The 12,447-nt window shown below is 40.6% G+C and overlaps 1 protein-coding gene across 1 annotated transcript in view; it reads right to left on the reverse strand.

Moving 5' to 3' along the window:
- Positions 1–3,994: 3,994 nt before the first annotated feature.
- The window catches only part of LOC128718411 (plasma membrane calcium-transporting ATPase 2), a 15,194-nt gene continuing 6,741 nt past the window's right edge, over positions 3,995–12,447 (reverse strand). The window contains exon 2 of the mRNA XM_053812038.1: positions 3,995–4,032. Coding sequence (XP_053668013.1) covers positions 3,995–4,032 — 38 coding nt within the window. The remainder of the gene's footprint in view (positions 4,033–12,447) is intronic.

The raw sequence follows: 12,447 nt of genomic DNA on the forward strand, positions 1-12,447 counted from the left end.
CACAGGAAACGTTGAAAGAAAAAAAAATCAGAAGCAGACGACACGCTACGGGGGCGTCAAATGTTCCTCTCATTTGTTTTAAGTTCCTTGACTTTGGTGTTACGCTTTGTTACTTACAACTTTATCATTTATGATCGTATGTTTTTTTTTGTTTTGTTTTTAGGTTTAGTTTCGAGTACGTGCAATAAACGTGCTTGGTTTGCATGTGAATTTCTCATCTGGTTCGTGCATTGTTATGTTTGTTTGTTTTGCTTTTCAAATAGCTCATTCGGCCACAGTTCAATTTACTATTTCACGACGGTGTTGCTTCTTTGCACGCCCTTTGCCGCCGGTTGGGCGCACGGGCCGTTTACGTTAAACGTCTATATTCTACAGCGAGGGATCTCTACAGTACTTGAAAGATTTCTTTAGCATTACACTGTGTTTCGTTTTGCCTTCACTGTCCCACTGTGTTCACTAGCGATTAAGAATCGAATATCCGAACCATTGCTGTCATTAAAAATGCCTTTTTTGTTACGTTGGAATTAACTACATTCAAAAGGGATCGCGCTCTATATTATGTGTAAGTGTGTGTGTGGAGGGGGGGGGGGGGTTGTTTTTCTTTATTTAATTGTGGGGAACAAACGCAGTTTCTATCTTTGTATTATCTTTGTTTCTGTACGGACATAACGTGGTTCTATGGTTTAACTGTTAACGGCAGCGCGCTCCCGGTGTTCGACGGGATCGTTGAGTGGATAATTTTGTGTTCAGTGTAACTCTTGTTACCGTTCTTTAGCAAGAAATAATATTTATGTTTAATTTTGTCGTTCTACGATTAAGTTCTTCATTTACTTTCGGGTGTTTTGCTCACGTACGGCGTATAGAAACATCGCATCGTTTAGTTTGCGGGCGTATTGCGGCTTTTCAAAGTGCTTCATGCCCTTTGCCTCAGCAGGCTGATCTGCTGGCCGTGCGTGCGTGTGATCGATCGTTTTCTTTCGTGACAACAACGAAAAAAACAGTGTCCAGCTTAGAATAATACGTCAGCCGTACACGTAACACGAGCTTTGGTGGTGAAGGTTGTTCATGTTCGTCCAATATGTTTGTTAATTTGGTATTGCACTAGGTGTGTAGTTGTGGGTCTGTGTATACTTATTCTATCACTAAGTAAAGTGCTGTATCTCTTACTTAAGATATAGAAATTTGTCACTTCAAGTGTAACTGGTAGTGTTGCCACGGGGCCTAATCGCCCGCTGTTCGACCTTGTCTCCTCCCTTCGTCGAGAAGGGGAGGTTGACTGTACGACGCCGTATCCGTGCGTGTCTCCATTCCTACTGCATACATGCCTACTATATTACTTAAGTGACTAAGCTTACTAACGAACGAAACGGTACTGGTTACTAAGTCTACCGAACGCAATAACCGAGAACGGGCAACGATCGTTCGAGGAAACTAGAATTCATTACTCCCATCACACATGCTCTCGCACACATACACACGTTCATACCCTCTCTCACACACACACACATACACATACACGTAGACACAGCGTTGCTATGGGCTTTAACCTTGTTTTCTTCATCCGTTACGCGTGCGTTCAAGACGGACAGACGGCAGACCTTGCAAACGTATTGTAAGCGAACCGATTCCGGCGGTTGTTGTATGAAGCGCAACAAACATCATCGGAACACACACGATATCTTCCGGTCGGGCGTCGGGTTTCCGGTGACCAACAATGCTAAACTATCACAGATCTTCTCGCATCACCAACACCATTCATCTTCCACCGCATGCTGCTATCCAGCCATATCTCTTCATCATGCCCAAACCGCCTCTTATCGTGGTATGGAGGGGGGAGGTTTGTTGTTTTGTATTTTTGCGATTTGTTTTGGGCGGGTCGGAGGTACTGATTACCAATTTTCGAAAAACATTTCCGATTCCATGGGGTACTCTCTTTCTCTCTCTTTCTCTCTACTGCCAACTTCCCAATTCAACGTTCAGCTGATCCTACCGTTGCTCTTGGTTGTACCGACTCTGTGTGTGTGTGTGCTTTACACCGACACCCTAAGGTGGTGACCACCACTGCTTGGCTAGAGCGGGGTCGTTTGGTTCGCTTCAATACCTCGTCCAGCAGCCGGCTCTCCGTGTCTGTAACGCATGTAACGCACCAAATGAAACTACTCCGCGTACCGACAGAAAACAGTGTAACTTCTCAAACCCGTATGTTACAAATGTTTGCGCACCGGACCGGATGACCGCGGCCATTACTCTTGCGGCTAACACACGCGCCGAACCTCAACAATCTTTCAATGGTATAATGCCACCCTTTTGCTGTTTTGCATTTGTTCGCCCATTTTCTTCTCTGTTTCCCGTGACTTACATTCAATTCGCACCGGTTTTCAAACCCGGACAAAGAAAAACGATTCAACTTTGATTGCTTCTTTTGTTTCCCATTAGTTTTTTTTAACGTACGCTACACGCTACTAGCTAGAGAGCCTGCCTTTGCTTTTTGGGGTTTTAAAGTAGTGCACTAGTGTAGTAATCCTAGATACGCTATGAGTTGTAATTCTGCTTAACTAACAATCGATTTTTGATTCCTCTGTGTATGATTGTATGTGTGCATGTGTGAGGGTGTGTGTGAAATAGTTCGCTGTATGTGTGTGTGTGTGTAGATGTGTGTTTGTGCCTCATACACAACATTACGTTACGCGTTATGTAGTAGTCACTAGGTAGTGTTTTCTTTTTGTGTAACGTCCCCGTATCGTGACGCGTTATTAATACGTGTAGTTACTTTTATATTAAACTTTTCCTTGCAGCTTACGCGTCTTCGAAAAAAAACACCAAACCGTACAATAATACTCTCTTTTAACGACTATTTGTTTGCATGTATGTGTTGTTTCTTCATTCTGTTTTGTTTATGTGTTGTGAGTTATTAATTAAAGTATCTTGCTCATTTGCATTCCTTTTTTTCGCCTTTCCCTTTTCTTTGGTTCCGATAACTATTTTACGCACTTCCAACGCGATAGCTGCATTTATCGACGAAAATATGACACTTTTTTTTCACGATTTTTTTTTACTCTCGTTACTCTTTGTTATTCTCTTGCTATTGCTCAATATTTTTGCTATCAAAAGAACTCTAAGTTCGAGCGGGTGCCAACCATTTTGTCGCGTCCCATTGCCATGCCACGCGGTTGGTTGGAGGATTTGTTTCTCGTTCCCACGCTGTCCCAGCATTGTTTCGGTTTCACGTTTCAACACCATAAAAGATCCGTTCCGAACTGTGTGGCTGTTAACTGGACTGGAGACGTCTTCCTCTTTTGACTATCGTATGGATGAACCCACGAGTCAGGCGGAAAGCTCGATTAAACACAAGGGATGGTACCATTACAACGTCACGATCAACGGCTTCGGTAACGCATACTAAAAACTCTTAATGCTTCGCGTAACGCTTCATGTAACGCTTCGTGTAACGCCGCTTGTGGAGTGAACGGAGGATGCGTCGGCTTGCGTTCACTAATACACCCGTACACCGATCGTCTTGACGGTGTACTACGAATACTATTATACTGTTGTGTTGTAGTTGTTTGCTGCTGCTGCTGCTTCCGTTGCCACCTGTACTGTTTACTATTGGTTTTGGTTCTTTAAATACACTGGCAGCTCGTATAGCACCTACAGTTTGCAGTCGCCCAAAAGTTTGCACGCACATTTCTATACAGCTGAAGCTTTTGCTCTAGGTTTAGGTTTTACCATAATCCCTTAGCCCCAGAATCCACAGCATATAATCGGCGCGGTTCGCATCGCCGTGCTGTCCACATTACTGCGGCACGCACACAGTACGGCATCATTTCCTCTACTTTTGCCTCTAGCTTCTCTCCTTCTTTCCCTCCCTATCTCTGCGATACGTGTCTGACCCGCTTGCACTGTGTGTGTGTGTTCTTCATTGTTTGTTACTTTTCTCTGTATATATCTCGATTTATCATCTCATACATTCAAGAGCAAAGGAAGGATTCTGATTTTAGACTGTTGTCGATTTTGTCCATACCGCAAATTTCTCTGTAAGAAATTAAAAGAAAGGAAAGTTGAGAGAGAAATTTCAGTATAATTCAGGCTGTCGATTTTTGATTTTTAAAGGTTAATGGGAAAAAGGTCGTGGAAGGGCGAGGGGTTACAGAGGGAGGCGGGAAAGGCAGGGTTGATAGGTATGTTAAGGACGTTAGTTTGGTCGGTTGTATATGCGAGAAGAGATAGGGTTGGACAGTTTTTTTTTGTTTTGATAGCAATACAGAAGGTTTGGTAGTAAGTGTATTTATATAGAAAGTTAGAACATGAAGGAGATATCGGGGGTGTTACGATCGTAGGATAATCATGCAACCGCGAATCTCCTTCGAGCGTGCGCAGAAAATAGAACCAGCGAAGAATAGAGCAGAAGAGGAGAAGAGATATGAAGAATAGTAGAAAAATAGATAGGAAAAGATAGTAGCACAACTGGAACTGAAAAGATATGGAAAGGAAAAATGAAGTTAAATAGAAGGAATGAAAAAAAACCGAACCGAGCTTAAGAAAACCACAAAGGATAAGGAGAAAGTAAAACAGAAAAAAGAGAGTGAGATAGAGAGAAAGAAAACAAAACAGTAGAATGAAGTAATAGTGGTGATAAAATGCATAGGATAGGATAGGTATAAGCAAATGGAGAGTAAAGAAGAGCATAAAATAAGGTGTGGTGCATTTTTCTTGCAATCTCGTTTGGAACGTGGAAAGAAAATGGTGTGAGATTTGTTAATAAATTCTCCTGAATTGTATTTAACTTTAATTTCCGACATATTTTACAGTGCAGTGACGTGACGGTACGCACAAAGAAAAAACGAATAGATGCGCTGTATTCTGTGCTATACACGGGATGAACAGTGTTTTTTTTTCATACTGGGAGCAAAAAGACGAAACGAACTCTTCGTGCCAGAAGGGTGATTTTATTTAGCTTTGAATTATGTTCAATGGATTCAACTTTGTTTAGAGGGCACGATTTGTTCCATCTGGAATCTACACAAGGGAGGCACACATATAATTGCTCTAATTAGGGGAACTCTAGAGATCTGACCAAAGTACTAAACACTGAACAAGTAAATTCCAAAAACAAATGTGTGAAGTGATCAAATGCAAGGAATTATCATTTTTTGCTGCCAACTATCATATGCACAGGAGGGACACAGGAGGAACTCAGTATGGTACGGGGGGTTGGACATTTTTAGCAAAGACCCTATTTAGACAGTTGCTCAGTTACTTCACTTTGAAATACTCATTAGCATTCATATAACATGTTCGTTCCAAAAGGAGATTACACCAAGCCGAGCAATAAAAAGAGGAGTGTGACACACAATCGGTCACAGTAAACGAATGGAGAAAATAGCCAAGCGATTGGTTAGGTTACAGAAGAGAAAAAGAAGAGCTTAAGAGGGTGGAAGCGTTGTACAGGATTCGTTGGAAGGATTGTAATGGGATAGAAAATAAGACAGCGAAATAACAGGTTTAACTAAATAAAGTAGAAACAGATTTTCTTTTTTTTTCTTCTTCTAGCGTTACGAGAGTTTGTGGTATAAAAATGGGTTTGTTTTTGTATAGTTTGTTTTCTATTCTTTTTTTTTTCTTTGTTACTGTTGTTTTTTGGGCATATTTATTTCCATTCAATGAGTTTCCCAATGATAACCGCAATACGATTGACAACTGCACAACGAAGGTACTGCGGTATATTAAAGAAACCAGTTGTAAGGATAATAAACGATACCGCAAAATGCCACAAATCATTCGTCGCTTGAAACGCTTTGCCATTGGTCAAATTCATATTTCTCTAAACAAAACAACCAATTCTGTGGGTGCTTGCGGGTGGTATAGGTTTCGAAACAGAAAATTGAAAAAAAAACTTCGGTCCAGAGTAGTAACTAGTAAACGTATGCGGAAGTGGTTTGTTTCAACATCATGGCTAACCGAACCAATCAGTGTTTTATCGGTGTCAAAGACGAAGACAAGTCAAGAGACAACAGTGAACTTCAGTGTTCGGTTCAGACGCACAAAACCAAAGGATATAAGAATAAGATAATGGAGTATAATTGAAAACACAAAGTTTTGGAAAAGGTAGAAGGAAGCTGGTAACAAATTTTCAACAAAAAAAAATACTGCATACAGTTGTCAAGGTAGAGGAATAAAGAAAAAGAGAGAGAGAGAAAGTGAAAAAATACAAGAAAATGTACGTCAATAAATTAAGCAAAGAAAACTGATTTGACACTAAATGAAAGACATAAAATAGAAGAAAAGTTTTAAAGAAAGAAAAAAAAAACAAACAAACAAACAAAAGATGATAGAAGAGTAGAAAACTCAACCACATATCAGAGAACGTTGCAGGGAAGATAGAGACACATTGACAGAAGGGCAGAAATTGAGTAACATACATCGAATTGTTTGGTTTGCGGGAACACTTATTGTAGGGGAATGTTATTTTGTATAAATTGTTGTTTTTTTTCTAACCGCTGTGTATGCGTGTTTGTGTGTCTGTTTAATGTCTGTGGAACTAACAGTAGAGAAAGATACGGGGAATGAAAAGATTCAGTGAAAGAGAGAGAGAGCGAAATAGAGTGAGAATATGTTGTAAAGTAAAATCAAACAACATAAAAATCGTAACGAAATCTTTCGATTTGGATCAACGTGGTATAAATATTTGCCTGCGAAAAAAACTGCAGTACGTCCCACCAGCTAAACATATTGGCAACAACTCTTCCACACAGACGAAATCATTCCGTTGTGTAATGCTTCCCAATAACAATAAAAAACAATTATTAACCTTGAATTTGATTTCTTTTCGCAGCAAATTATACATTAGTTTCAAGCAGGCATTTTAAAACAAAACGAAAACAAAAGAAAAAAAAATACATAAGTTTGGTGTGAAATGCATCAGAATGTAAAGAAAACAGGGGGGTAGTTTTAGAAACTTAATAGTGCAAACATATTCATTCATTAGATACGGAAACGAATGGAAAATTATTAACAATTGATCGGCATTTCAGCGCATTGAACAACAAACGGCAAAGAGAACAAAATCGAACAACAGAGTCTAAAATATGGACAAGCAATATTAATGGCATGTCATGTATTTTTTTGTTTGTTACGAAACTAACAGTGTTAAACTATATATACTTATATATGCTGTGATGAATGTAGTGTTATATAGAGCTAAGTTTGTTTATGTGTTTCTTACACCTTACAAAACAGAACGGCTTCTACAGCTAAACTAACTAGGGTATGCTTTACATTCGTAGAGAAGATGCACTCCTCTATTGCACATTGCAGCAGTTCAGTATTGCATGGGGCATAGCGATGGGGAGGAGGTGGGGCAATCGATAGCAATACGGGGGGTTCATAACAATGTAACAGCTACTGATGCTAATATAAGATGCGAGCTATTTTCTGTTAAGTTTTCACTATCATCGAACAGAGTGCCTGCAATGAACGGCACAGCGCTATTTGCGGTTTGCGCAAGCATCGCATTTAAGTTGACTGCACGTTGGTTGCACGCCTGCTGCACGCAAATGAGAAAAAAGCAACTCCGGCCGATCAATGCACTGGCACTGCTGAAGATCCCGACGACATTGGTCCACCGCTGTACGCACACTGAACGATGGAGGAGATGCGGGCTGGTTGGAATCGTTATTTTCCCGACATTCGGCCGTTCCTGTCCACAAAGCTGGGCAAATTGCTGGCAAAGCATTCGAGCAGGCGTGTTGCTGTGGAACCGTTGTACGTTGAGCGGGAGCACCGAACCATCACCATCATCATCATCGTGAGCAAACGGAAGAGAAAGCAGGCAAAGGCTCTACGCATCTGTCTACCGATGAAAGGAAGAACGTACATACACAGGCACGGTATGCGCTATGAAGGGCACAGCAAATGGATGGAGGCTGGCGTGAGTCAAGGGTGGACACAAAACACAGAATACACCGGAAACCCGGGGAAGGCAGGTTGCTAAAAAAAAACTCATCCGAACAATCCACCGACCGACCGGTGGACACGTACGTATATGGACAACACCATGGAATTAGAATTCGTTTTCAATTACGGTTTAACACAACAATAAACGCACACTACTAAATGTGGGATGGTGCTATATCTACGGGTGATTTTAGGACGTTTGTGTGAGAGTGTGTGTTTTTGTGTTTTGTAATGCCAACTTACACATATACATGGGGAAACATCAATTATGAACGGTGATTGTGGCATGTCTATGAAACGATTAAGTACCTTCTACTAAAACTAACATTGCTGTAGAGGATTAAAAAAAACCAGTCGGGGCTTTAACTTAATTCGTAGCATAGTTCAATGTACTTCATCTAACTGACACACAAAAATAACAATATTCTTTCACATACTGTGGTGTAAATGTAAATCTCTTCAACATCACTGAAAAATTTTAAATTATTGGGGTTCATTTTATGGTCGAAGAATGGACATTCATGATTTTATACATGAAAATCGACAAATCCATTCCCAAGAAGACATAAAAGTGCAAAACATTCGAATTGGAAGTATTTATGGAATTAATGTTATGCTAGTGTGGGTTCAACAAGAAGTTATTTATTACGGGCCGGGTTTTATGCACTGGTGCCGTTTTTAAGGTATTATTGGCATCGAAACGCTAGCCTCTCACACCGCCACTTGAGCAACGATCAAACATCCCATATAAACCATTACACAGTGTGATTGGGATGGATAATACAGCTGCAGGTAAATTAAGTAGCCGAAATCCCAACCTTATGAGGTTGTAGTTAAAAAAAATGTACCGTATCGTTAGATATTCACCTTAGTTCAGGCGTTGTAGTTGAAGTATTTGGTATAAGATAAGCTTTTGACATCAAAAATGAAATAAACTAACGCTATGTTAGTTGTCTAAATAACACATTAGGGTCTTCCCAATAACAAAATGTCTAAATATAGCATAACAACTTTTCATTCACATTTCTGCGCACATTAAACAGTGGTCGTTTTTACTAACTGACAAATGCTACGAATTAAGTTTAAAAGACCCGATATTGGAAAACGAAACATGAGTCGTCCTACGGTTGCAGTACAGCGAACGGAAATCAAACTTAAAACATGTTTGTATAATACATTCTTCCACACGCGACGCATGTTAGCGCACAATCGCACGAACCGAGATAAAAAGGATATGATGTTTAGGCAGCGTTAGACGCCGTCCAAAACAATGTCAATCACAATAGACGGGATAACGAAACAGTGCCAATTCGACAACCACATCACATTCACGTACACCTAATCGAGTGTCTAAAAACCCTTAATGCATCGCCACAATTTACACATGATTGCTATTAACATCCGCATTCCGTATGGTTGTGTCGTTCCATTAATGCTTTTCGTTGTTTGTTGTTGTTGTTTGTTTGTTATGCAGTATTTTAATGGCCTTCCGGTTATTCATCACGTTCATCACGGCATTCGGTAGTGCACATGCAGACAAAACACATACAAGAAAACAGAAACATTCAAACGAGCGTACGAACACTGTACAGCAGCAGTTCATCCCTATCAGCCACTATCAGATTGGTACTATGCGTTTTCAATTTGGTTTACATCATCTTCTTTTTCTTGTTGGGGGGAGTGGGGGTTTTGGTCGCCTAATTTTGTGGCCAGTTTGGCGCACTTCATTTTGCTTTTGCTCAATCGTTTTGTTTTGCTTTTCCTGTCACCATCATCACCGACCAGCGCGCACCCATCCTCTGTGAACAGTGTTGAAGTGTTTTGCATGTCTGTGTGTTTCATATGGGAGGGGCGGGGGGTTTTTACCCTATTTTTCCTGCTTTTTTGCCATTACTTTTCCTGCCATTACTGTTTCCTGTTTCCATGATTTTTTGCTATCCTTGATCTCATCACTTTCATTTTCTGGTTTCCTCTTGTGAGTGTGTTAACCATTAAACTTCTTTTGTTCCCAGTTTCAGACCAGCAAAAGGGGATGGAAGCAGCTGCGCCTGCTTGCTACGGTTAGTAATGAGTGTTGTAAGTGTGTGTTTCCTTCTCTAAAACAATTAAAAAAAACAAAAATTAAACTGAACAAAACATTAGAAAACGTACACAAATAAGGGGAAAGAAAATGATACATCATTATTTGCACTACTTGTACTTGCACTAGCTGAAAAAAAGGAAAAAGAAAGTTGTATTAAAGTTGTAAACAGAAACGTAAAAAAAACAAAACGAAAGAAAGAAAAAACAAAATGGCAGTTAGGGGTAGAACAAATACATTACATATACCGTACACGAGCAACACTGTGAACAGCAGGGCAGCATAATGCCAGCAACACCGAAACACCATATACACAATTTCTTCCGCGAGCAACAAAATTTTGAAAACACTCACTTATCATTTACTACTTTACAGCAGTGTCATTCCACCGGTAAAAGAAGGACGCAGCAACATATTAGGATAAGAAAAATAATAGACTTGCGAACCGTGATACCAAAACCAAATATCGAGCGACACAGGTGAACGAAATAGGTAAGTTTGGGAGTCGAGCATACAACAACAAACGGGAGAAGGAAAGGAACAACAACATAAAATAAAACCATCCACAGGCGAGCCACACATGTTAAACATACAGGAGAGTTGAAGGGGTTTTTTTTTCTCTTTTCGACCTCAATGTTGTTTTGTCTTTGCTTGCTTTCTCTTGACCCTGGTTAATCCAAGCGGCATTTGTACGGGGTAGAGCTGCGCATCAGTGTGCTGCTGCTAGTTCTGTTAGAAAACGATTCCAGTGTATGTGCCCTACACTCACACACACACGCAGGCACACGAGCACACACTTCCATTAGGGCAGTTGAGATAGTTGGAAGAAACTCGAACGGGAAAACAATCCTTTTTTATCCTACAAGAACGCTAGGTATGTGCGAGGCTACAGTACCGTGCAAAACTGTGTGCGATTGTTTGAGTCACTTTGTTTGTTTCAACTTTATTGGCTGTTTTAAAACACACTAGGTAAAATGTTTTTTTTTTCTTTACAAAATATACTAAAACGAAACTAAGAGAAACGATACGAAAGAGGCTTTTTTTGTTTCCGCGTGTTAGTTTAAATAGTCTCCGGGTCGAGGGATGTGAGATGCGTTTAAGCGCAAACGGATGGACAATTGATTTCCAATTATTTTATAACGCGCATACTGATCTTGACCAGCGTTAGACGATAGACGGGTCCCTATCTGCCAGCAGTACATTTTATTAAATCCGTAACATTTCCTCAAGCGCGCGCGTGTTTACATGCATGAGTGTAAATAATATTAGCGTACATTTAAAAACAAAAGGATCAGAGTGAGGGGTGGGGTGGGTGAGACGAGCGCTAAAGGAGGGCTCACCTTCGGGCGGCATAATTATATGTTAGTGTATACAGGTAAATAAATAATAATTACAAACGCATTACATTCGTGTGTTTTTTTTTTTTGCTTCTCCTCACCAGGGGCCAGGCCGATCGATCTCGCAAACACAAACGGAACATAGAAATAAATTGCGCGACTTGCGCAACGGAACAAAACGTGATCCTGCCTTTACCGCAAACATTCTGCTATTCGCTTTTCGCTTTCCATCCTGCGCTCTCGTCCTAATGGGTGTAGTATAACGCATTCGCTCTGTTTTAAAACGCTTGCTTGACGTTTCCCTGGCCTGCCATATCTTAACAGCTAAACACAACGTGCACCGGGAAGCGGGACATATTAATCAATAATCGTTAATTAAGGATTACAGCTTAAACTAGGTAACTAGCAACAGTAACAACATCAACGAGGAGGGGGCGCAATTTTCAGAAAGGAGACATTGGAAAGTACTAGCACTAGCAGTACCATTTCCCTTCACACAAATCTCCGATTAAGAACTTTTTGTTTCGCTTTGTTTTAGGCAACGCACGTCTCTCTTTATGGGGGGCCAGCACAAAACTCTGAGCTTGTGGTTGATTTTTTAGGACACCCGCCGATGGCTTCAAACACCGAACAGCTCCATTGAGGTGTCCCGACAACGCAAATAGGCGATCTGAATAGGCTCTAGTAATACTTCATTCCATCGTATCCACCATGTGACTGTGTCATACTTATTATTAACATCGTCATTCACGTGTACAAGCGGGCTTGTTAGCATTACTTCTACGATGGCAACCGCAAAGGTTTGCGTGTCCTCTCTTCCATTCCAACAGCAAAGACATTCGCAGGAGCAGTTGTAATTAAACGGTGCACGATAAATAATGCAGCAAAAGCAACACTAACCGTTCCGGACGCGTCCGGCATCAATGAAATCTATCACAAAACGTTCATATACACACATACACCGTACCTGGGTTTAAGCTTTTTGCTATACCTAAGAGATGCATTCAGGTGATTAAACGTTACAAAATGGATCATCTCAAACATCGGCAACATATGGGGGGATAACGAAAGCTAACC

This window comes from Anopheles marshallii, chromosome 2 (genome assembly GCF_943734725.1).
Source record: "Anopheles marshallii chromosome 2, idAnoMarsDA_429_01, whole genome shotgun sequence".
NCBI classification, from domain to species: domain Eukaryota; kingdom Metazoa; phylum Arthropoda; class Insecta; order Diptera; family Culicidae; genus Anopheles; species Anopheles marshallii.